Genomic DNA, 26,960 nt, shown 5'->3' with positions numbered 1-26,960 from the left:
GTGTGTGCGTGCGCGCGAGACGGCCGGGCACAGATGCGCGAGGCGGCGGAGAGAAAACAGCAGGGCAGTTTATTGACGAAATGCTTCGTACCTGATTAGAAGAAGACGCTCCTTCTCGACGGGAAAGCTGAATCTTGAATTGATGCCGCTCGTGAAATATGCGAGTCGCCTCCCTGCGCGCGAGACTGCAGCGGCGCTCGGACCCTCTGTATGAGTAGTTTGCTCGCTCCTCTGCCCGCCGTGGACTTCAGGTTTGCCGCTGAAGGAGGATTTTCTTGACCCGAGATGACGGAAATCAGCGAGAAGGAGAGCGAGCCTCAGAACCGGGACCTGAACCGGCAGGGCACCAGCCAACCGGAATCAAAGGTAAGAACAACTCACCTGTTTAAATCTCACTTCCTGCTGCCCAATAATCTGGTGTTTAAACCGAGAAAGGAGGGTTATAAGGCACGGGTTACTTCTGTCATTAAATGCATGTGGATTTTCCTTGATTTTGTGCTTTAGCGATTGTTTAGATTGCGAGGAGGTGTGTTTGTAAATTTAAGATTAGTGACCAAGCACGCGCTTTTCCTGTCCTGTGAGGCTAATTCTGTGGGTCTTGCATAACAACCCTAAGCCTCTGTAATTCTCCTACCTTGCCTGACCTCAAAGTTAGAGTGCAGAGATGACACAAAAGATGTGTCTGCTCTCTTTTTTTTTACATGCGTGGTGCTTAAACAAATCAGCACAACAGGAAAGGAATAGATTAGGTTTCATGCACAGCAAAGTGCTTTAGTTGCTCTCATTTCTCTTTCTTCTCTGTGCTTCCTCAGCAAAAACATGGGGATTTATGTTAGCAGGAGCCTTGTGTTCATATCTGATTTACTGATTTGCAGCTCAGCAAATGGACAAAAGTAATCTAACACAGTGGGTTTTGACTAGTCTGGCTTCAGGACCCACCATTACCCCTTAATGACAAAAGTTTTCCTCACCCCAACTTGAGGAAAACTTTAAACTTATGAATGTAAACATAGTGCAGTTAGAGTCTTTAATAGTAGAATAGAATATCACAGTTTGTCAACACACACACACACACACACACACACACACACACACACAAACAAGTTTAATGATAAACCAGTAAGTGGGGATGCCGGAGAAACAAATATTTTCTTTTACGCTCAACTAGATGCATTTCGATTAAAACTTAAACTCATCAGTTCTGTAGCTTTTTTTATTAAACAAACTCAACAGTGCTTTTTCACACACACACATAATAAAAAGACAATGAATAATAAATGATGTCTTATTAAAATTATTCACTCACTATACCGTAAGGCTGACATAACAATCAACACATTGATTCTTGACATTTTTCTTGCCCAGGCCCACTGAAAACTGGTCTGTGATCCACTTTTGGGTCACGAACCACCAGTTGAAACACACTGATCTGACAACTCAGCAGATTAGATTTCCACTTTAGTTGTCTTAAGGCTGTTTGAATCCCTCTCTGAATGGTAACTGGTGCCAACCTTTCCAAATTAACAATAAAACACTGTGACAAGTTAGTCTTTATTTGGCTAATTTTTTAAGAAAATACATAATTTACCACTTTACACAGCTAACACTTACCCTTTTTTCATCTAGTCTGTTGTTTTCATATTCAAGTTAAAAGCTGCCAATAACAGAGAAAGAGCGTGGACAGAAATGTTAAAACATTGGTTTAGATTCTTTCAAACTGGTAGTACTCTGAATTTAGTGGTGAATAAAACTCATAGGCCCTGTTCAGACCTTGCACTTTATATCCATGTTGGGTGATTCATCTGCAAGTGGACAGCTCTAAGGGCTTTAAAATCACAAAACTTTTTTTTTGCTACAGGATGACAATTACCTGCTCTGTATGCAGATTCTCAGCATGTCACACAGTGGGCTGCTCATACAGTGATTAGTTACTACACAGAGCTCAGTGTCAGAGCAAAGACTGAAGACTTTAACCTGTAAAAATCCACAGTGTGCTGCCAGCCATCAGCTGGTCTTCATTATTAACATAACATTGCCTCTGTGTTTAATTGGATGAATATATTGTGACATAACGTTGCTCAGACTGTTGTTCTTTAATTGGCACAGCACATTATAGCTTGCGGTGACCGCAGTGGGTCCAAAAACAATCAGAACATGCATTAAACTGAAGAGAAACCCGCCACAGAGTGTCCTGGTAATCCACTCTGCTGAATAAAATCCTGACAAAATGAGCATTTTTATTAGGAAGGATTCTGATAATCGGTTCATTATATTTTGTTAGCTAAAATTAAAACAAACAATAAAAGCAAACAAGAAACTGTACCTTCTGAATAATTCCATAGCTGGCTGTTTAATTATCTTTAATCAGCGGCAGCCGAGCAGATTCTTTTTTTTATTATTTTTTACCCCAAGACATCCAGGTAATAACTGCTGCTTAGTGGATCACATCAGTTCAGTGGGAGGTCCTGCATCCAGGGGCATCCAGACCACATCTGAAAATGTTTTCAGTTCACACGGAGGACATTCAGATTTGTCTTTTAGTGCTGTCTACTAATGCAATCCAATCACTCAGGACAGAATTAAGCCACAGGTCTGAACTGGGCCACGGAGACTAAGGCTAATATCCTGCTACCTTTTTGTTTAGCCTCAGCTCATTCTTAAAGCATTTTAAAGGTCTTCTTTTGATTTATTTTAATTCATACAAAATAAACTTAAAGCTGAATCTGTTCCCACTCATCAGCTTGACTTCTACATCCTGGTTCATATTTATTTTTCAACACTTTTAGCTCGGCCTCTAACAACAGCCTTTACTGCCAATAACACAGCACAGAATAGGTTGTGATTCTTCACAGCAGAGACCTGGAAGAAGACGTTTGGCACAGCGGGATTCTTTTTGTTTCTATTTGCCTACAGACGGCACAGTTGAACGGTGGGCAGAGAGCTGCGGCATGAATTTATGAGCCAATCAGCTGGCAGATGTTTGCCGCGCATCGCTTGAGGTCGGGTCGTAATTCAGCCAAATGGACGTCATGACGAAATAGAACGGGGAGGAGATGGTCGTCCAAGCTACATCAGCTGTGTAGCTCTGTTTGCCAAGTTCCTGCTGACAGCGCGGCCTGCTTAACATGCTGCAGGAGGCTGAAGAGGAAATATGAGGGAGTTATTAAAAATGCGCTACATCTGGGGTCTCTTCAAAATCGGTCTGCTTTAGGGCGCCTCTGGAGCTTCACTTGATTCTTTCACTGACTCTCTTCGTTCTAATCATTTCATAACCATCTCAGCTTTTGTCCCTCTTTTGCATCAGTCTTTCTCACTTCCTCTCGCTGCCTCTCTCCACTGTCTTTTTTTCAGCCCGTCAGCAGCTCTCCTTCATGTCTCGCTCCTCTCCCTCGCCGTCTCTCCACTTCTTCCTCAGAGTATATATTACATTGCTAAGTGGGCCCACCACTTTCTAGAGTGCTTCTAATAGAGGCAGTGACAGACAATGAATAGTTATTCCACCTCCTCCAACTACAGGCAAGGTGATGGCTCCAAAAATATTATTAGGCCTCTGTAATCACTTGGAGCACATGCCATTCAAGTACATTTCGGATTGTATTCACATTTCAGTAACATTAAAAGATCTGTATTATACTGCAGGTAAATCACTGAGCTAAGTTAATTAAGCTTTGAAACTGAAAGAAAAATAAACTGTTCAAATGTTCTCCAAATCTTGTTTAAATATTATTACGTTTCATCATATAACTGTTTGATACGATATGTACAATTAGTTGAAAAACAAAAGACTTTAAGGCGGGTAGCAAATACAATAGAGTTAACACAGTGAACACACTTAACACAGTTCGACTCGCCTTTGGTATCTTCTGATTTCTCCGTCTAACCAGTCGAGAGACCAGAATAAGGGGAGTCATTTCAGATATTTTTTACCATTTCAGTCATAAAAATCAATAAAACATGAATGGATTTGACTTTCATTACATTTGTGCATTTCTTTAGGGGAATTTATTGCATGTGCGTTCATAAACGGTGCATAACAAATTAACTTTTTAAAAGTAATTTAGAGTTTTTATGAACTGAGTTTGAATTCTTGAATTTGGTATTAGGTCAAGACAATCCTGTGGAGCCTGAGGGGACAATTTCTGATGTTCTCTTTTAGCTGCAACCTTGGGTGTTTTAAATGGTCTCTAATAATTTTTAAAAAGACTATAATTCAAACTGGTAGGATGTCCTATTGGCAATTGTCAGGAGAATCTGTAGATTGAAGGAACGTTAATTTAATGACCCAAACAGTGTTTGTTTGTTTTTATTGGCAGATTAACAAATGTCTGAGCTTTCGTGTACATTTTAGTCACTTTGATACAATTTTTACATTTTAATTCACTCGTGCAGGAAAAAAACATGCAACTTTGTCCAACAATTATAGTAACTTTTTGCAAACTTGATAAGGTCAAGACCTGCAAACATTATGACTTAATTCTGTCTGTATTAGATAATCAGTTCTTTTCCCAGTTTGGGTAAATAATTTCTTTAACAGAGAATTTAGAAAATAAGTTTGAAGTCACTTTGCTAAATGTGAGGACAAGTTCTTGCAAGTTTCTTGTTTCTCCAAGCAAGTAAACAGTTAGAAACCTTTAATATTGTGAGCTGGAGTTGTTGGTTTATTCAGTTAACAGTGTGGCTGCTACCCCAAATGTTGGTTATAGTGTTAAATTTCCCTCAATATCCAAACAATTACTGTTCACTTCATATACAATTGAGCAAGAAAGCGACTAGATACATTTTCTATGATGTCAAACAGTTCATTTGATCTCTGTGTTGTTTCATAGTGGATGAAATGAGAGTTTTACGGTACATAAAGTTTAATAAAGTCTTTGGAGTGGACGTAACTGCTGATAAAGCAGGTTGGTGGTGTGCTGCAGACTTCGGGACCTTTCCACAGTTCGCTGCATAATTGGCAAACACAAAGACGTTTTTATGGGACTAAAATGATGGAAGTGGTTTCTGTCCAGCTCTGTCCCTCACCTTTAATTCATACACACACACACTTCCTTATCAGCTTTTTCTCTATTTTATGCCCCACACACAATATATACTTATATCCTTTTTCCAATTTACTCTGTCCAGTGACCTTTTCTAGTTGTCCATCACTTCTCTATCGTTATCTTTGTCTCTCCTCTACCATCACTCCTTGTTTTCTAACATACTATTCTTACTCCATGGCTTGTTTTTTTTACACTGGGTGAATAAAAGGATACAGTGGATTCAAGAATAGTTCAGCTCAACGTTCTTCCAGGAATAAGAAAATAAGAGGCGAATAATGGTGACAAAATACCAGGAATCTACCCCAGGCATCATTTTAACATCCATCTGTCATGATTCTAGTTAATTTGGAGCTCTTTATTCTACTCAGAAATACGTAGCTGTCCATAATGACATTTTTTTTCTCATTTGTGTTTTTTAATAGTGGTGGCATTTCACTGCATTCATTTGTCAGAATCCAATTAAATGTGTTTTAATGAGCAAATTTAATTACAGAGCTTTTGTAAGGCAGGTCAGTATGCATCTGTAGCTTTTAAATGATTACGCTGTGTAGATGACATTTCTGGACAGTATTTTTCAGCCACTTTACTTTTTTCCATATTGTGCAGGTGAATACATTACTTAGTCATGTAATTTCTGACTGAGAGGAAACCTTTCTGCTTTTTATGCAAAGGTGATTGACTCGTCCTGCTGATCTTTGAAACAAACTTTTGTCCAATCACAAACAGATGGTTTGATGGAGACGGTAAGACACTGAGGGTTACAGTGACAGGAGGGGAAAAAAAGAATCTTGTGAGTATAGCATTTCTAAAACAAGTTAAGAACCAATGTTTTTATTATTGCCAGTGTCACCATTGTTCATTTAGTGCTGACCCAAGATTGTCTAATAGTCAATAAATTACTGTCCTTGATTTGCTTCAGGAATGCTGATGAATCATCCAAGTTTAGTCTGCAGTGTTTCAATTGAGGTGGAGACAGTTCAGAATAAACATGGACTTTGTTTAGTACCTAAATGTAAGGAAATAATAAGAAAAGTTGCAAGGACTGCCTATCAGAGAAGGTTTGCATATGAATAAAGTAAGTAAGTAAATTTTATTTATGTAAAGGCTTTCAATATAAAAATCACAAGGAGCTTTACACCAAAATAACTGAGGACACAAGGTAAAATAAATCAAAAATGATAAAAGGCAAAATGCAATCAGATAAAAACATATAATATAGAATGCTACCAAAATGTAATTCTGCAAAGATGAGACCAGCTATTTAGACTGAATCCACAAAATGTAGATGTTCTGCAAACGGGCTGCTTATTTTAGCCTTGATTTAGGGACAAAGAACAGTCTTTGATCAGTCGGCCTTGATTTTCTGGAAATGTGTAAAGGTGCATCAACATGCAGAGTCTCAAAAGTCCAGATCTGAGTTCTGTATTGAACAGGAAGCCAGAGCAGTGAGCTCGGCAAAGGTGTAACATGAGAGCACTTAAAGGAGTAAAATGTTAACTAATGGCATTTTGGATGAACTGCAGACGATCCATGGAAGATTTACTGAGGAAGGTAAAAATAGAATTACAATAGTCTGCAGGATGAAATAAAAGCATGAACGACCATTTCCATCTCCACATTGGGAATTGTAGCGATCAACGAACAACACTTTTGACATATGGGTCAGACAGATTACCACCAAAAATCATCCACAGGATTTAATGATGGGGTTTATTCTGAGTGAAAAGGAAAGTTCCCAACAATCTGAGGGACCAAGTTGTCTGGAGCACAAATATGAACCTCTGTTTTTGTTTTGTTTTTTAAATTTTTTTCATTAAACTACAGAAATTGTTGAGACGACCAGGATTTTATACATTCTTAACACATTTACAGGACAGATACAGGTTTTAAAAGTAATACAAATGCTAAATATCATCAGCATAGGAATGATATGGCTTCTTTAAAATATTTTCAAAGATTGTATAAAGCAAATAAAGCACAAATGATATGGAGACGAAAACCGAACCCTGTGGAAACCATGCTTAAGAGTAGCTGAGGATGATTTAAAATTGGATTTGACAACAGAGATATTTCTTAATGATAAAAAAGAAGCAAACCAATCCAAGCAGAGCTGTAGCAGCTCTGACCACCCAGCACCTCAGTGTGTGAACCATCAGAGTGATCCATGGTATCAAAGGCTGAACTTAAATCCAAGGTGATTAAGACTAAAACCCTTCCTAACAACTCAAATCACTAATTTAGATCTATAGAGTACTTCATTAAGCTGCAGTGAGATACCTAAAATTAAAATGTCTTCTTTTAGGAACCTATTATTTTAGATTTTTAAAGAATCTAAAGATCACAATAGCATGTTTTTGTGTTTAAATATAGTTGTGTATACATTTACTCAAAGCAGCTTCCTAAAAATGCAGTTCCTTCATCATTCTATGCAAATCAAAGAGCCATTGGGATTGTCAGCGATTTCTAAAAGCTCCTTGTGCGGTTAAGCCCTTTTAACGGCTGGATTTGAAAATAAAAGCTTCTTTAGCTGTGCACCACTGTGGCAGGCAGCTTGTGGGCTGCTGGAGAGCGCTGAAATGCAAATCACAAAAAAAAAAAAAGAAAAAAGCCCATCAAACAACAGCTTGGCATTTGGGAGCCACACACAGAGGTGTGAATCTAACAAGACAGGGAGGATGAGAGAATTTACAGTGGTTCATTCCTCATCTGTCACCCAAGATAGTGGCATTTAAAATAATGCTAATGTGCTTTTACCATCTGGAAAATGAAAGGGGTTCGGAGAGAAAGCCCAAAAAAATGATTGTAGCCAAGTTTAATCACATATTAATCACATCTATGTTGTGCATTAAGCTGTAAATTGGTTAGTAATCTAACCAAAGTCAAATGAGTCATGTTCATAAAACTCAGATGAACATTACAACCTTCTGTTTTCATTATATCATGATTTTATTATCAATTATCCTTTTTTGTATTTGATTTACTGTGTTCAGGGTCGTGGGGGCTGGTGCCTGTCTCTAATTGTCAGTGGGTGAGAGGTGGATCACCAGTTCATCACATGAACATATTTGTTTCTACTTTAACAACTTATATGTTCATTTTTTCTCTTGTTTTGCCTTATAAAATGATTGCTCCTAATTTAGCAGGGTTTTTGGGCCAGTAATTGCGCATTGCTATTATTTTTGGTGAGTTTGGTGAGTAAGTTTTATGTGGGAGTGTATATGAGTGGGAATCAGGCGGCAAACATTCTGTGCAATTATTAGGCTGCAAAATGTATTCATAAAGTTTCACACTTCATGAAATTCAACTATTCAAAAGTTAGAGCCCATTTTTGAGTGCCTTGTGGGTTGAAAGAAAAACACCTGCAAATAAAGGAGGAAAAGAATTGTAAAAGTTCAACAATTGTTTCAAAGAAAGGTAACATTTTGTGTAAATTGTCAATTTATTTTAAAGCATGTAGAGTACAGCTTTCTCCAAATGGAAATAACTTTATACTCCCTGAAAAATGTCAATTTTGTTGACTTTTATATAACAAGCTCAAGCTAGAATTTTTACCTATCAGGGCCTTTGTTATTTCAAAGTTCAGGTCATCGTGAGAAGAATGATACGCTTACTTAGAAAGATGCACCTGCCTCACTTCAGGCATTTTGACTTAGAACAGGAGGACAAGCTTGGGTGTAATACACCCAGAAAAAACTCAGAACAACCAGATTAAAGAATATCAGAAGTGGAATCAAACCATTGTTAAAACACCTGCGCTTTTCCTAATCTCCACATAAAAATGTCTGCTGTGAAGCAAGAATATCTTAAAACCAGAAATAACAAAAGTTATTAGGAGAGTCGAGTGGGAATTTGCTACTTTCAGACGTTAGCACAGCTTAACTTTGCCTAACTGTATATAAACTAGAGACATAAATAACATACAAGGTCATCTCTTCTTTATACTTTTACTGTTGAGGGAACTAATGATGCTTGTCTGTGACATGGCAGAGTACAGCTGAGGGTTTTTGTCAGAAATACTGCACGGCTGATACTTTCTTGTTACTACTTCAGCTGAGGTTCAGGGTGAGCTAAGCTGCTATTATAGGTTGATTTCTAACCACTGATTGGTCCTAGAGAATCATAACCTGTGGGTTTGAACAACAGAGTCTCCAAAACAGCATTGTTTTATAAAGTAATTTGAAAGCTCAGTACACAATTTACAGCACAAATAAACAACTAATACACTATGTGTATAAAACTAATGAATATATGATCATGTTTATGAACTGTGACTGTTAAATTTAACTGACTGAGTGCTCTGTATTCAGTTATAACCACTTCCAAAAGAAATCCAAACCATGATGACGATAAATATTTCACCTGTGCCGAAAAAATAGACATGTTAAATCAGTCACATTGTAACTGCTTTGACGGTTTGTAATTTTTCTTTCTTTTTCTGGTATTGCTCTTGCTTTCCTGGTAGGATTTTGTGTTCAGATTTCCTGAAGATTGCCGCTTGTTCACTCAAGCAGTCAATGATTTTAGTGCTTCAGAAGCCCTGTTCTTACGTTTCTCCTCCTGTTATCATGCTGCTTCTCAAGAACTGCCTTAAAGCATTACCATTAAATTGTAAAAAAGACTCCAGAAACGTCAGAGCTTCAGCCTCTTTTCGGCGACAGCAGTAAGGCGTTTAGTTTTTTTTTAAAGAACAATTTGGATGTGAACAGCCACACCGCCGCTATTCTTAATTATTAATTCATCCAAGCATTTCCCACAAGGACCTATTTATAGAAGCCTTCAGCAAACATCTATAAACAAGGCTGACACAGGTTGATGATGGTGCTGTGCTATTTTCAATTCTTCTCTTAGACTGCACACTTTTCCTGGCACCTTTTTTGTGCTTTACATATTCTCTTCACTGTCAGTGACTCTCCTCATATTTTACTTTTATTTTAATTTATTTTTTGTCTCATCGTCTTCCTCTACAGGCTGTTTAAGTACACAACACTACTCGCTCTGTGATGAGCTAATTGCTGTCACTAGTTCACAGTGTAGAGGGTCTCCAGTTTTTTTGATCCATAAATAGACTTTTCGAAACCTTACAGAGAGACATGAAGAAACGTAGAAATTTGCATTCATTAGAATTCAGGTTTTGTCCTCTGCTCTGTTTTAAAGGAAGCTCGCTGTAGAGCAAAACAGGATTCTACAACTAATAAACCAGCAGCTACACCAACACACTGTGGTTTCACGTTGCCTCAGATATTTAATGACTGGAACCACAAAATCTCAGAGATAATAAAGATAGTGGTGTTTGTGCAGAGTGATGCCCTGCAGCTCCCAGAGCTTAGACCGGTGGTACTATCTTGTGTATCACGAATATTTGCACAGTGATTATAAACCAGATCAAGACAGATTTCTATTTTTCTCCAGGTAAACATACCAAAACGCATAAAAGCCACTTGTTAATTCCCGGATTTATGATCAGTGACTTTCAAACGGGCATCGAACCAATAAATTAGCTGTTGGGTAAAGTAGTCATTGGGCAGCAAATACAAATTGTGGTTCTAGAGCAGGGGTGGGCAATTCTGGTCCTCGAGGGCCACTGTCCTGCATGTTTTACTTGTTTCTCTGCTCCAACACACCTGATTTGAATCAGTGGGTGATTAACAGGCTTCTGCAGAACATGAAGAGGTGATTTAACCACTGAATCAGGTGTGTTGGAGCAGGGAAAGAATTAAAACATGCAGGATAGTGGCCCTCGAGGACCAGGATTGCCTACCCCTGTTCTAGGTTAAACTGGAATTGGATTTGTTGCGAACAAGCAAACGCCATTGGTGCCTCGTTGTCCCCATAATAATGCTCTCCAATCTACTTGAAGCATGTGTTCTATACATGATAATTTACTATATAACAAACTTTCTTTCCCTAAGTTATGATAACTCCCCTAGCTGAATTATTCAACAATTTATTAGCTCTCAACTGTACAAGTTTGGCTAGCAACAAATAGTTTTATCTGATCTAGTGTCTGTTTTTATAACATGTGCTGTTACAGTCTGTAGGTTTTGACTCTGTCTGTGGTTTATGGATTTTTCATGTCATCATCTGTTTATTCTTCGTATTTTGTTACATCGCTCCGCTCTTGCGTGTGTCAGTTTTACTTTCTGCTTATCCCCTCACACCTGGTCCTTGTTTGCTAATTACACCACCTGTGTCACTCATTATCCTTCCTCAGTACAAGTACTCCTTCTGTTGTTGTTCTTTTCTCAGAGCTTTGTGTGTCTAAGGCTGCCAGCCAGACACGTTTAGTATCAGCTACCTTTTTCGTTTAATTGTGTTTTCTGCTGTGGCAGCGTCTACTGGATGCTTTCGGTTATTGAATCTTACAGTTTCGTCCACCTGCCTCCTGCCTGTGTTTGTGTCGTTCATCCACCACAGTTTTTACGACATGTTCAGTTATTGCCTTTTTGTTTCTTAGTGGTGTGAGGAGTGTCAGGGTTACATGTAGCGGTGCACTGTGCTGACTCTGAGAAACTTGACAATATAGATTCATCCACCTGTACACTTTGGAGGACAGAACTAAAATGAGACCTTAATGTGATTATTAAGTCAGATACGTTGCTTTTTTTGGTCTTAAATAAAGCATATACCTGATTAGTATGCTGCTGTTGCAATCTCTTGTTTGGTTTTGCAACCTAGCTGCAGGGATATGATCTACTTTAGCTTAAAGAGCAAAACAAGGTTTTGGCACTGCTGCGAGTGATGTCAGACCAGACGACTAAAAACTGGGAAGAGCTTTTTAATACGGACAATACTTGATGCACAAGGGCATGAAAACAGGAGTGGGTATTTTTCAAACAGTTTTTATGTTTTAAAGCTAGTTTAGTTTATTTTAAATTCATGATTTTTTTTTCTTTTTACATGACTTTATATTAGAACATTAAACAATACCAAAAATATACCAATCAAGATTTTTTGTTTTAACTAAAATGAAATCTGATCTTTCATATTAGCTGTCACTTCCGTGGAAATCAAAATAGTTGAAACATGGTTGTTTGTGAATAAGCCTTTTTAAGGGGCTATATTTTCTTTGCCTGGTTGTATATCTGACCTGGTTTCCCAGTTGCACATAAAGTACCAAGTTTTGTATCCGTTAAGAAATATTTTGGTTTCGGACTTTTTAACTTGCTTCATTTTTAGTTGAAGTAAGTTGGTTCTGCTGTCTCCTGTTTCCTGGGGTTGGGTCCTCTCCTTCATGACAATTTACAATGTAATTTTTTTACTTTAGCAAACATAGGCTTGCTATAATCTACTTAAGAGTATAAAACTAAGATGACTGAGTTTGTCCTCATCGTACTTTAGTATCGTAGTGTCAGCAAAGTCCATGGGATCACAGAAAGGCTGTCGTTTGGTCAAATTGTTCACATCAGTTGGAGGCAAACTACACTGTATTTAGGTTTTATATTTCTGACAGGGATGTGGGAGAGTGCAACAGCAACACAGCTTACATTTTGCAGGGAGGGGGATTGCTTTTATTTTTACTGAATTATTGGTTCTTCATCTTTAAGTCAGCTGCTTCTAATTCTGTGAACGGATTAAATTTATTTTGAACGTGGTTCTTGCAAAAGGAATAACAAAACACCCGGCCTGTTGAGCAGAAAATAAATTGATTAAGGCGTAACTAAACATCGAGTTTGACATTGGCAATACATGTTTTTTGTTTGTTTGTTTTTGTGATGACTGTAGAGTAGAAAGAGAGTTAGCCCCCTGGAATATGACCTTGTCTTAAGTCTGTCTGACACGATTTACCTACACAAACATCAACCGCACAGTTTATAAATGAAGATAAAATCGACTAAGGAAGCTGGCTGGACTTAACAATCGGCTATTGAATATAACAGTCTACTGTAGATTTCAAATTTCAAATGACAAATAATGTTTTATATAAAAGATTTATTTGTGAAATGATAAGAATTACTAGGATACTCTTAAATAAGATAAATATAAAATAACATTTTATTTAACTTTTGAGTGCTTGTTGTGCAGATTTGAAACAAGAGGATGTTATTTTTGTTGTGTTTGAACCGTTTTGTGTTAACTCATCATCTTAAAGGTAATGTTGGACTTTCACCATGTTTGTGTAGTTTTCATTTATTGCTTTCATCCATGTAAGTTTTACACTTTGGCAGAAATTCAGAATGAATTGAAGTTCAGACTTGACATTTGGGGCCATTTGCAAAATCTGCTTTGAATGCGTGTTTATTCTTTTGAAGTTAGATTAACTTAAAATCCTGATTTTCTGTTTTCATCTTTTTAAAAGCCGAGGAAGAGATATATTTAGACATTGATTTTTCAGACGAGTTTTATCTAGTTTGTGCTTAAAGGAAGTTGTTCCTTTTTCCCTTTGAACGGAAGCAAAGGCATGCTGTCACTACAGAGAAGATTAACAAAGTCAGGCGAGTTAAAAATCTAATAGAGAGGAACATCCATTACTGATTGGGCCTTCGGTTGAGCCAAGAAAAGGCCATTAAGGAAAGGCATGAACTCAGCTCCCCGATGAAAACGTTTATGAGAAGAACTCACTAATGGGTCAAGAGAGAGGACTGTTTTCATCGCTCAACTTAATTGGCATCTTTGAATCTGTTGCTTAAAGAACTGGAACAATCAGTCAATGCTATTGATTGTTCTCTGTGAAGTGAGTGCAGATGGGAAATGCGGTGGATTTTAAAGCTCAAAAATGCAATTAACATCATGGTGATGAAGTCCACAGATTATTATAAGCCAAAGCAGAGGCTGTTTGGTTTTACATTAAGTAGATGGTCTCATATGCCCCACAAAAAAACTGTTTTACCTGTTCATAAATTCTTCAAAACACGAATCTAGAAATCATTAAAGTCCTTAAAACTTTGCGGCAGGACTCAGTTTTATCAAAGCGGTGTCCTCAGTCAAGTCAAAAACACAGACTGCTAATGAGTTCTGTGCAAAATGAAGCGCTGCTCTTCGGTGTCAGGATCCTATTTCATCCTTGTTTTCCATCCCCAGGCTAGTCCCTAGATGTGTGAGTCCGCTGCAGGTACCATATCCAAATATTGGACCCTTAAGTCTCAGTAATTGTTTGCTATTATAAGCTCCTCTTTATTATGGCCAAGAGTCATCGGTGGAGAACACGGGAAATGGAGGAGAAGATAAGCACAGTGATTGCTGTTCATCACTGGCTGCATCCAGTGCAAAGGTGCAGAACGCTCAATAACACTAATTCAACAGGAATTTTAAGGGGTATCGACTCGTGTGGACTCACAAGGGGCTGCATATTTGCAGTCTAAGGAAAAGGAGCAGAGGGCTAAAGACAGAAGATTAGAAGTTAGCCAAAGAGGGCGAGGACAGTCAAAGGACACGGCTAAGAGACTTTTTAAACACCCACATTTTTAAACACAGCATACCCCTCCAGCTTGACGCTTATCTGTCCTAGAAAAAGTCACTTCTGGTGTTGCTACTATAAAACCATATCCACACATATATTTGAAGCCATAATAAAGTAAAGGATGTATTGTTTAGGTTAAAAAATAACATCATTATTTACCCAATACGAAGAAGGCAATAATATTGTATCTACAATCACTATAATTGTAAATATAAATCAAAATTGCGGTCTCAAAAAAATAAAGGCCTTGCATCCCTTGAAAGAATGCATATTGCTGCTGCCTTTCATGCTAGTTTTATACTAAAATAATCTAATTCTCTGCTATTACCACATCAAATTTGAGCTCAGTATTTGTAAAATTGATGGATTTATAGTCATTTTTGTGTTGTGTTTATGTGGATTAGCTGTGGCAGGCATCCTGAATTGGATTGATTTCAAATTTCCAATTCAGTTTCACTTTCACCGTTCATGTCAAATGTTATTTGTTCCTCTTATTATTCATGACTCTTAGGGGATTGTTTTCGATGTTAAGTGTACTTTTCTCCCAACTGTGCAGGTTATAGTGCTCTCCAAAACAGTCCTTCATGAAGTTTGTATGATCCTACGTTATTCTTTCCTTTAACGTGACGCCTAAACATCTCTACTTCTTTTTCTAGTTGCAGAGGCTGAAGCGCTCCCTGTCCCTTAAATCGGTCATACGCAGCAAGAGTGTGGACAACTTTTTCCAGCGCAACAACGGTGAAAATCGCCTGGCCTCGGCCCTCATCACAGCACCGCCGCCTGCGCCTTCTCCTCCTCCCGTCTCTGAGTCCCCTCTGGGCTACGAGCGCTCCCCATCCCTGTCGCCGTCTATGAGTCCCAACCCGTCGCTGTCGTCGCACTCCCCGTCCGTCAGTCCTTCGCTGCCCAGGACCTTTAAGACCCAACCAAAGTCTCAGACCCAGCCAGTCAAGACGCACTGTTTTCAGGAGCATGTCTTCCGTCGGCCCGCGAGCTGCCAGCGATGCAAACTTATGATCCAAGGTAGGCCAGACACTGACCACACCTTTTCCCCCATGGTAGAATTAAATGTTTGAAGTGTTAAATAGCTGTTTAAATGAAAAGCAGTCAGTAATACATCTTCCTGATTTCTTTGCTATTAATTTGTATTAAACCAATCACCTTTAAGCTGTTGCTTTTGGCCTAATAATGTGGTTTTATTTTTTCCAATGCAGGGAACTCCAAACAGGGTCTGCGTTGTAAAGCCTGTAAACTGGCAGCCCACCTCTGGTGCTCCTCTGAGCTCTCCCAGCAGGCGTGCAATGGCAAGGTAGGAGACTTAAGATGACACTGATTCCAGTTTCAGTTGCACCTCCCACATCAAATAAAGACGAACGCAAAGTTTCACTAGAAGTATTTGGCACAGATATGATATTCAGTTTGAAAGACATGTTCGGGATCATTGAAAGTTCGATGATGGATGTTGAAATAGTTCTTTTTGCTTTTTTCTACCACAACAGTTTGCCTTTAATGCATTAATGATGACTGATTTTTTTTATGCGCTTTCCCTAGCCTTTAACTGTGGAGAACAGTGGAGAATCTGAATGTCGTTAAAGTTAAGATGCAATTATTATGACATATACATAAAATAATTAATTTATAGGCAAGAACAAACTACATAAATTGGATTTCGTTGCAGGCCTAAGACTTCATCAGGTGAGATGAAGTCTCAAGTTCTTCAAAAGTAACTGAACTGATATATTTATTTATAATGTCAAATTTTACTGTTTTGTTCAGCTTTTCTTATTTGTCCTATTTTTTTTCATAGCTCAGAGGGGGCTTGGCCTATTTAAACATGTCAACTTTACTTTTTTTATTTTTAGAGTGAAAAGAAACAGCCACTTTACTAAAACCAGCTTATTAGTATAAAGCATTGAACTGGTTGTTTTTCTGCTCATTAATAATATTAACTTCAGTGTGCCCCAGATGCTGCTGGTATTTCTTTCTCAGCCGTTTGGCTTACCAAAGAAAAAAGGTCACATAATTAATTACACTTTTACACTCGGTGTAATTGTTTCTAAACTGTACTGGGAATGTGGATGTTCCTCTGAGGAATGAAACGAATTCAGAATGCGCTGTGTCAGCAGAATGAAACGGTATCTGCAGGCTGCGAGTGTCTTTGAATCATTTGGCAGAGCGTTTAGTCCCGGTAATGTTCCTAGCCTGAAAACCTCTGGCATGCTTAAAGATGATAAACCCCTTTTTAAACCAGGGAACACAAAAAAAGTAAGGGTTTAAACTGGAACAAGGATGTGCCACTAAAACTGGAAGTCTAAAATGATCTCCCCGCTATGAAAGCCATAACAAAAGAAAAAAGCTGAGGATGATTTCATTCCTTTTGTCATTCTTTGCCCTTTCTCCGTCTCTTCTCACGCGATGCCCTTGTCTCGTCCTCTTTCTTGTCTGGGCGCTGCGTTTCTTTCCTCCAATCTAAACTCGGTAGGAAAATCAATATCTTTCTGTACCAGCTGGTCGGCCTAATTCGGTGTGAAATTCACTGTGTTTGAGGCGGACAAAATCCCTCGAGGATGTGACTCGGCAGGCTCTCGCCAAGTCGTCGGCAGTGTCCTTTTCCGACGCTGCGTGCTCATCAGGGCATGGATTAGGCATTTTATGGAAACTGGAAGGAATTTAACAGCTTCAGCCAGCATTTACACACCCCAACCAACGCTTCTGAACAAAAATAGGTTTGAAATATTACTTAGATGGTGCTTAAAGTAAATGGTCAGGTTCTGTATGTAAGGAGTGTTCGCTTGAAACTCACTGAAATGTAGAAACAAATTAATTGTTGGAATGTCGGGAATGGTTGAATAGAAATGTCAGCCACACTCTGGGGAGGACTTGAGGCGAGACCGAGGCTTTTTGCTGCAGGAAGCTGAGAGAAGACTGCCCATTAGGAGCCGAGTCCTGGAGGAACAGTTTACTTAGTGTAACTAATCTTTTTTAATTTAAGAGTGCAAACACTGTGCACTGTGTGTAGTCAGGAATACAAAGCAATGGAAGGTAACAAACGCTTTTACTCTAAACCTACAAATAAAAGCCAATTGTATTTTAAAAAACACCTAATTAATGTTCAAATAATTTCTCTGTTACATGCGTTTTTAATGAAGTTTTATGAATTAACAAAAAAAAGGACTGTTCTTTATCATTACATCTTAAGAGGTACAAAATAATCCGTCTTAAACAAGATTTCTGTTCAGCAAAGAAACTGAATGCTGCTGCCTGACATTGTAGCAAATTTTAAAAAGGAATTCAGCTGATGGTGAATAAATGTCCGACTGTCAAAAAAGACAAAAATAACTCCGCTGTCATTTGTGTAGCACATTTAGACGTTAATCAAATAAGTTTTGTGTTTCGTTGCTATAGAAACCATGATTTTAGACAATACTCTACCTCTAAACGTTGTTAAAGTTCACTCAGCTGCTGACAGCAGATCAAACAAATAACAGGAAACCTGTTTGTGCCTACATGTGTTAGTAAAACTTCAAGTATTAACAATTATACACAATATTTCAAACTACAGGAAAATGAGATATTGAAATATCTCATTTGTTAATATTCTTCTTGTGTTTTATTTAACTAACTTATAAGACCTCGCACCAGTTACAACTGCATCAGTGTGTGTGTTTTAATACTGTAATTAATGTATTTGATTTAGTACCAGAGTATTTGCACTTTGTCCCCCAACTCCTGGTCTTTAATTAAAGAAAATACTGAAGAACAAACACAAACTTTGGAAAGCAAATCGTGCTGAACTAAATGTAAAATAACTGAAAGCATTAAAAAAATATTTATGACTTCACTTCCCTTGGCTTGTTTCCCGCCCATTTGCAGAGTGAGCTGATATATATGACCAATTACTTTAAAAAAAAATCTCCAGAATAAAGCAGGTTTAAATGACTTTGGACTCTTGACAACTACTTGGTAATCAATGCTAATTAAACCTAAAGACATATAGGGAAAAAAAACTGGACGTGCTGACCACAGCACAAAGTAATTGCCAGTGCAGGAAAGCTTCACACACACACACACACACACACACACATTCATCCTCCCTTGTTTGTGTGAGTTTCTGTTGTGTCACAAGGATCAAAAATCCTGTCAGGCTGCAGTTATAGATATGTTGCCGTACATGATGTTCAGATTCTTGGTGTGAAAGAAAAGTGCGGATCAGTGATGTTGGAGAAATGATCCATTTCACCCCAGGACCAATTAAGTTCAATTTGTTTTTAAATAGGTTTGTAAATGGTGCCTTCTGCACAGCCCTTTGTGACAAACACATTCAAACAAGGACGATGAATGCATTATTCAGAAAAGGCATCAAGGACGCCAGTGGCCTCATTTATAACCTTTGCATGAGCAGAAAATGGGACCCAAAAGATGCAATTTGGGCCATTCTGAATAAAACAGCATGTCCTTATCAAATCTGAACTTCTTTTTTTTTTTTAAGCTGACTCAGTTTTGAAAGTAAGCATCTCATAACTGCAGACAAAGTGTTTCATATTTCATGTCCTCAAGACTAAAAATGTAAGCGTCCAACGGACACGGCTTCTCATTTAAGCTTTTATCAACTTTAAAAAGCGTGTTCAGTCTTCAAGCACGGAAGCATTTTCTTTATTTCCTGCTCTTCCAGAAGCCACCAAAGAGCACACACTTGTTCATTTTGTAAACCTGGATGAAAAAGTTGAACATCTTTCTGAAAAGAGACATTTTTTTTTCAGCATATGTCACTTAATTTTATTTGTATAGTGTCTGTTATGTCTTAACAGACAAGAGAAGGTAATATTTAATAAATAAAGCTGCGTATCTATTATAAGAAACTTTTTATTTGCCAAATAAAGCACATTCATGACAGCCTGGAAAGCGGGTCTTTTATCTCAAAGTCATGTACTGTAGCTAAACATATTTCTCCTGCTAAAAAAAGATATCAAAGCCAAAGTGAGCCATTTCTGCTCTGGCTGATCTTCAGTGCGGCTCCATGTGGATAAATGTTTTTGAAGGCAAACATAAAAACAATTCAGTCCTAGTTTATTAACCGTGCGTCTGTATTTAGAAACATTTTCTCTGATAAATCATTGTTAAAACCCAGTATGTACCCAAAGCACAACTTAAGTGCATTAATTCAGTGATAGATTATTTTGGGTTACGTAACCTTTGTGCAATGAGATGGAAAAGTACTTAAAAAAGGATTTATTTTGGCCCTAAGTGCCCACAAGGTTCGCCTGTACGTATCAGGTGATTAGAGGTAGACTCATTGTTGTCAGGTTAATGTTTGGTTTTAAAAGGGGAAAAAATTCATAACAAGAGCTTTCTCGTTCATCTTGAGTGCTTTCCTCCTCCTACAGTCCTTAAACCAAAAAGCTCAAATGGAAAATTGTCAACAGCAATTACCTGCTTTTGTTGCCAGGTTAAAAATAAATAAAAAAGTTGGAGCAGGTCTGTGTCTCTAACAAGTGTGATCTAATGCAACAATGGTGCAAAAACATCTAAGTTTATTGACCTCATGGCTTTTTGGTTATATCGCTGGAAATATTGTATTTTTCAAAGAAAAGCAAGGTTGTTTTTTTTTTAGGACTCAAGTCTGTATTAGGTGTAGAATTTTATCATAAGCAAACCTATTTTTATCATTGCTATTTTTTGACATGCTATGTTTTTTCAGTGCCCTAATGCAAAACAAATTATCAGATTTCCAAATCTTTGACGAAAGGTCTTAAAAAGAAAAAAGAATCAGGCTAAAACTCTTAAAATTACAGTCATGTAGAAACAAAGTCACTGCTTTAGGATGTCACTGCAAACTTGTGCCTTATTTGGTCTCAATAAATAATATTTCCTATCAATTTTAACTGAAAAGAGCCCTCTCTGTTCTTTGGAAAGCTTTTATTGTGAAAGGATGTGCCTGTGTAACAGACAGAACAGATATGAGGTGGTTCTGAACAAATTAATTAAACGGCTTCATTGAAGCATAATAATTAGTCAATCTGACAAATGCATAATCCTGTACAACATAGTGTTCAAAACGGCATGATAATTCAATTTAAATTTAAATACTTCCCCTCTCGAAGCTTCCCTCCACACACAGAGTGCCTTTTAGCTCTCTTGGATGTTTTTAATTGCCAAGGTTTCATGTCGACCCACTGTTCCTGAACACAGCCACAGAGGTATTGTGTTACCTGTACAAGGAACCATTTTTGTCTTTGCCATCTCAAGTAACAGTTCTCCCAATTCTGCTCTTCCTGCATGTTATCCGATACGTCAGACGGGCGCTTTTAAGAGAAACTTCAGCTCTCCTCTGCTGACCGTTGATCCACTGGATGCAGTGAGAGAAGCTCCTGCTGCTCAGGGTGAGTGCTCGATTTATCACAGCAGCAAACAACGAATGTCAGAACTGATCGCTGCGTCTGAAGCCCCCAGCTCATGATGCCACAACGAAACTTCAGCTTTAGAATGACACACATTTTCAAATATTTTCTCTAGAAACAGAAAATGTCATCGTCGACCCCGTGTACGAGGCGCTGCGCTACGGGACGTCACTGGCTCAGATGAGTCGCTCCAGCTTCGGAAGCATCTCCGAATCCCCCTGTCACGAGGTATCGAATACGCAGCCCACCCCAGTCATGTGCAGTAATTCAAGCTGACATTACTAAGAAACCTTGTTGACTTTACCGTCTCTATTCAAGGCAGAAAAACTGCAAGACACACTAGAAAACCAGCCCATCGCAGAGGAGGAACAGATTCCAGGAAGTAAGTCAAATTACTTCCCTTGCAAATGGAAAAAAAATCTTGGTTTTCTTTGACAGATTTCTAGAATAATACTAAAAGTGATTTCTTTTTTTTATTGTTTAATTGTTAGCTAATTCGAGAAGCTATATTTAAATTCAACAAGTGAAAACGCAAATCACGTTTTTACCCACTTCATGTTGTTTTATTCAGTTTTTTTCCCCTTTTTCTGTCCTTTTTAAAGTTCACCTACATGAGTAGCTCCAGTGTTGTGAGCTCACTGTGACACTGCTAAACAAATAGGCACCACGTGGTGGAAGCTTACAGCGAAATAGAGGTTAGACAAGATATATTCACATCCAATTTTGATCCTTATACTCAAAAAATACCATACTTTTGGTATTACACATAAAATAAATTATTTAGGGCAAGAATCACACTTTGAAATACTAAATAAAACCTTTGTCAGCAGTATTGTCTTCCTGTTTACTGATTCTTACTTATGTTTTTTTTTAACTGGAGCTACTTCAGCATACTTTCAGGTATTTTAACTATTTGTATAACAAAATGTTCCCCACATTTGGGACATTGCAGCTATAACTTTTTGTTTTTGTAACTTTTATACTTTTTGAAATTTTTAACTTCATGTACTTTTGTTATTGAAAGGAACAAAGATCTCTTCAAATCCTTAAAAATACTTTGTGCTCTTTGAAATCTGCTTCAGCGTAATTCCTTCATTTTTTTAGCTTTTAAATGATGTTTGCTAATTTTAACCACTCACTCTGGTCATTTTAGCCTTTTGCCACTGTTCTGCTCATTTTAGCCCTGTTCTGATTGGTTTTACTTAAAAAGGAAAAAATAATCAGTTTCAGCTCCTTCAACAGCCGTTCAGAACTCGGCATTAACTACATTTTCACAGAAAATACTGTTTCTTCGGTTTCCTCCTACAGACGAAAAACATGCATGTTTGGTTAATTGGTAACTCTAAATTGTTCCTAGGTGTGGGTGAGAGTGTGAATGGTTGTGTGTCTCTGTGTGTCCCTGTGATGGACTTGCGACCTGTCCAGGGTGTCCCCCGTCTCTCACACAGTGATGGCTGGAGATGGACACCAGCTCCCTGTGACCTGGAAAGGAGAAGCGGGTAAAGAAGATGGATGGACGGATGGTTTTACCTGCTTTATCCCTAAAATATGCAGGTTGAGCTTCCTTATCAGTCTGAGTTGTTTCTGTTAAAGACTTAATCTAAGCTAAATGTCATAAAGCTGAAGACTTGTATTAATGTAATACTCTGTACATTTTAAAGCTGTGTGTGTGTGTGTGTGTGTGCAGGCAGTACTTTTCCCTCTCGCTCTTTATTCCCAAGAGAAAGGATTATCTCTGTTTGCACTGCTGCCACTTTACTGTAAATGACCTTCACTTCTGCTGTGCTTCTGTTGAACACACAGTGATACGAGCTCTGTTTTTATCTTCTTCCTTTCACCCTCGCTGTTTGCTCCGTCTCTTTCTCATATGTGACTTCTGCTTGTCTCGTTTGCATGCCTTCTCCCTTTCAATCTTCATTTGTGCTTGTGTGTCTGTCTCTGCAGTGCTCACCCCTCCTGAAAGCGAGAAGGCTGATTCAGAAGACAGGGTCAGCCTGAAGGTGTGTAGTCAGCATTCTTTCTTTTCAGCTTGTTTTTATAGGACTAAACATGCTCTCTCAGTCCTTCATAGTCTTTGTTTCAGGCTTCGTCCTTTATTTCTGCTTCGTTTTTCCCCAGACTCCCAAGCGAGTAGAGGTCCACTCCATTCACACCTACGTGGCCCTCTACAAGTTTCTGCCTCAGGAGAAGAACGACTTGGAACTACAGTTAGTCAAACTTCTCTGTGTATTGTTTTTGTGCTTGTGTGTGTGTGTGAGAGAGAGAGAATTAGAGGAGCCAGGTGAGAAAGGACATTCATACACCATCTGCCTCCTCAGCAGGATTGTCGTTGGGGGTTCAGACTGAAAGGTGGGTGGGGATCATGCTGAGAGGATGGGAAGGACAAACAGCTGCACTGAGTGTGTCAGAAAAATAGTTTTTGTATGTCAGCAGGTACAACTAACTGCTGAGTGTGGTACAACAGCCACAACTAATGTGGTTGACGCAGTAAAGTACGGCACAGGAAGAGAGTGGAGCTTTTTTCATAAGACCAAAATGACTTCTCTGTGACACTAATAGTGCTATTTGTAAAGAGGAAAAATAGTATAATGCAGTTCAATCCCTGTACTGATGTTATTGTTTCGTATTTAGCACAAACAGTAGTCGGTGTGTGTCTGAAAGTCGGCTGCAGAAAGAGAGAGTACCTGTATGTGAATGAGAGGGAGGCTGGAGGAACGGTGAGGCTACAAGGAGCAGAGGTCACAAAGGTGCAGGACTTCAAATACTCAGGGTCAGCTGTCTGGGAGGATGGAGAGTGTGGTAAAGAGGTGAAGAAGAGACCCCAGGCAGGATGGAGTGGATGGAGGAAAGTTTCAGGAGTGATTTGTGACAAAAGGCTGGTAGCAAAGGTTTACAAGACAGTGGTGAGAGCAGCCATGTTGGACTATTTGGAGACAAAAAGACAGGAGACAGAACAGGAAGTGGCAGAGCTGAAGATGTTGAGGTTCTCCTTGGGAGGGACGAGGATGGACAGGATTAGGAATTAGGTCGTCAGAGGTACAGCACAGAGATAAAGTTAGAGAGGCCAGACTGAGATGGTTTGGACATGTGCAGTGGAGGGACAGTGGGTATATTGGTAGAAGGATGTTAGAGACACAGCAGCCAGGAAAGAGACAAAGAGGAGATATATGGATGCAGTTAGAGAGGACATGGAGGGAGTTGGAGTGAGGACAGAGGACGTAGAAGACGGGGTTAGATGGAGGAATGAAAAAGAAGTAGTCGGTGTGTGTCCTTGTGTGCAGTTTGGGGTGATAAGTAACCTAATCAGGAACTTTCTTTAATAGTCTGTTTGTTTTCTGCAGGCCTGGCGACAGAATTCAAGTCACAGATGATTCTAATGAAGACTGGTGGAAGGTAGCCTTCAATGAATTGCAGTAGTTTTTAATCCACTAAATATTTCAAAAGCATTACATTTTTTTTGTCTTTCTACTAAGTCATATCCGGATTGCCTTTGAATAGACCCTTACAATAACACATGTATATTGTTCGGCTCTCAGACAGCTAAAACTCTTCTGTTCAGGGACTAACAATGAAGAGTTTCTGCTTGAAGAAGCACAGCGCTATTTAGCATAAAGAGGAAGACAGGCTGGAGTCAGTTTGTAATGAAACAGATGAATATTTTAAACTTAACCTGAAGAAACAAACAAGGCTGCACAAAGGAAGCACCAGTGAAATCCACTTACAAGAGCAGCATAGTAAAGATACTTTAAAAATCTGTGAGACGACCAGTTTTCATTTAAAATGCTTCAAACTCGATACAGTGGTTAAATGTGAAGTTATTTTCTATGCAGCAGGAACTCAAACCTGCTTTTGTTTCTGTAAATGCAAAATGGTTTACTTCACAACAGTCAGAACTGTGTGTGTGTGTTCGTTTACCAGGGAAAAATCAGAGACAAGGTGGGATATTTCCCAGCCAACTTTGTGCAGCGGGTTCGCCCCGGTGAGCGTGTGTGGAAGGTCACCGCAGGTTTCCACGGCAACCGAGACAAGGGCCAGATGACTGTGAAAGAGAATCAGGTGATCACTATAAAATGCAGACCTTTTTTTTTTTTTTTTTTTGGTTTAATCTCATGCATACACACACTCTTGGGACAGTTTTTTTTTTATTATATGCTTATATGCAAATTATTGCAGAAACTGTTAAATTGCAGAGGACAACATGAGACGACCTGCGGTCCAAACTTTCTCTTACATTTACTGAGTGTCACTCCTCCCTTTCCTCACCCCTCGACTCCCCCTCTGCAGATCTGCATGGGGAAGAACGAGGAGACTGACGGCTTCCTTCGGCTGAGCAGCGGGAAGAAGAGAGGCCTGGTCCCTCTGAAGTGTCTGCTGGAAGTATGATGGCAGCACATTCCCTCTTGACCCTCAACGTGACGGAGAAACACTCAGGAGAGTTCAGCCAGCACCTCACTGACAAGCAACCGCCCATCTCCCCTCTTAACAAAAAAAAACAACAAAAATGGCTGCAAATGAGCAGTTTGGGTGGAAGATAACTCACAGTTTTGCTTTTGGCTGCAAAAGATAAAAGTTAAGACTTGAAAGAGCTTCTTTAGAGGTGCTCTCCCTGTAGCACAGCGTATTTTTGTGAGGTTTGGAGAACACTCACAAGAGATATGTAGCAATTAAAACTGAGAAGGATGCGTGCGAAGGAACTCTGGCTACCTCAGAAGCCATTTCCACTGATCATCTGCTCACGAAGGAGGAGCAGAAACTACTTTGTTACAACGTCAAGGCAAGCTCAAAGTCTGCTCAGACCAAACTGTCTTCATCCTATTGTGTGTGGAGAGAAGTCACAATTTAAAAAAAACACAAGCTGTCAGTTGTTGTTGCTTGTGCAGACACTTTTTGCTTGAACAGACTGAGCGGAGTGTAAAAACCGACACAGTCTCGTTTTGTCTGTACGGATAGTCACTCACAGTATGCAGGTTTGTTGCTCTAATTCAGACTCATTATGTGCATACTTACTATGAAATAATTCAGGTATTACATAATGTAAAAAATGCAAGTCACCTCTCCTATAGCTTGGTCAAATAAAAGGTCAAAAACACACAAATGTACTCAGTCACATCAAGGTTTTCTTTAACTCAAACTGCTCTCCGGTGATTAGAATATGGTGCATTTGTGCTCTTTACAGTTTCAATGTGACAAATACTTTGCATGCACCTTGGAGAGTTCTTAGATTGCCCTTCAGCTGCACTCTCTCCTCACACACACACACAGTTTATATATTCACTTTAATCCACGTAGCTCTTTAATTAACCATTAGAATCCGCCTCCTGTTATTCTATTATAATCATCCTTTATCTGTATGGAATGTCCTGTTATATTATCGGATGCTGTGTGTTTTACCAGCAGGGAAGAGCAGAATAAAAAACCTAATAACTTAAAGGTTCCTCGTTTGTGGGGAGTACTGTCAATCGTTCAGTCGCTCAAAAACACCAACATTAGCTAATTTTATGACTGTGAGATTGTGGTGGAAAGGGAAAAAAAAAAACAAACGACAAAATTACCTCACTCTCTTTAATGTAACGCTCTGTCATAAATAATAAGGCGGTGACAACGCTGCTTTGGTCGTGGTAATAACTGTAAATAGAAACATGACGGCGTTTGTAAATAGTTGTATTTATATTTGCACTCTTGACCAAGAGGTTTGCAGCTTTGCAAGAGCCAAAGGAGGGCATTATTTAAACTATTCTAACCTGCAGGAGATCACTGTTTATCGTCCTAACTATCTATAGTATGTATGCATCTCTTTGCTCAGATACCATCTCACCCTGTCAGCACAAATCTTTCCAGAGACTATGCACAACAGTTCTAGTCACTCACCTTGTTGGCTTATTTCTAATGTAGCTACATGTGTCAGTATCATGCAGTGCTTTTTGCAAGGATTTGGACTTTAGAACTCACCTGTCTTGTGTATTCGCGCCATGCTACACAATATTATTCCCACTGACTAGAACCAGGATTGGCTCAGGATGAGTATTGCCTGTTTCGCCTAACTGCACACTGCGAGGCTAGTTCGTAGCATGGCTAGCTGTCCTGTGATCCTCACATAAGTCAATAAAGTTGGATGAACTCTCA

At 38.9% G+C, this 26,960-nt stretch overlaps 1 protein-coding gene across 1 annotated transcript; it reads left to right on the top strand.

The window, feature by feature from the left end:
- Nucleotides 1-26,960, top strand: LOC108246558 (SH3 and cysteine-rich domain-containing protein 2). Its single transcript, XM_017434180.2, has 11 exons — nucleotides 1-366; nucleotides 15,096-15,462; nucleotides 15,654-15,748; nucleotides 20,735-20,819; nucleotides 20,953-21,065; nucleotides 21,156-21,219; nucleotides 22,782-22,837; nucleotides 22,956-23,044; nucleotides 24,179-24,230; nucleotides 24,756-24,893; nucleotides 25,122-26,960. Exons 1-11 carry the CDS (start codon nucleotides 286-288, stop codon nucleotides 25,218-25,220), a joined length of 1,239 nt encoding a protein of 412 aa, XP_017289669.1. The 5' UTR covers nucleotides 1-285; the 3' UTR covers nucleotides 25,221-26,960.

This window comes from Kryptolebias marmoratus, linkage group LG17, assembly GCF_001649575.2.
Source record: "Kryptolebias marmoratus isolate JLee-2015 linkage group LG17, ASM164957v2, whole genome shotgun sequence".
Lineage (NCBI taxonomy): Eukaryota > Metazoa > Chordata > Actinopteri > Cyprinodontiformes > Rivulidae > Kryptolebias > Kryptolebias marmoratus.
Note: the sequence above shows the minus strand (reverse complement) of the source record. Positions and strands in the feature narration are given on the sequence as shown.

Excerpts from the sequence above, each read along its gene's own strand:
- LOC108246558 (XM_017434180.2), top strand. The coding sequence starts at position 286 with ATGACGGAAATCAGCGAGAAGGAGAGCGAGCCTCAGAACCGGGACCTG. Across the intron at positions 367-15,095 it reads CCAGCCAACCGGAATCAAAG|TTGCAGAGGCTGAAGCGCTC; the intron begins GTAAGAACAACT and ends TTCTTTTTCTAG. Across the intron at positions 21,066-21,155 it reads CCGAATCCCCCTGTCACGAG|GCAGAAAAACTGCAAGACAC; the intron begins GTATCGAATACG and ends TCTCTATTCAAG.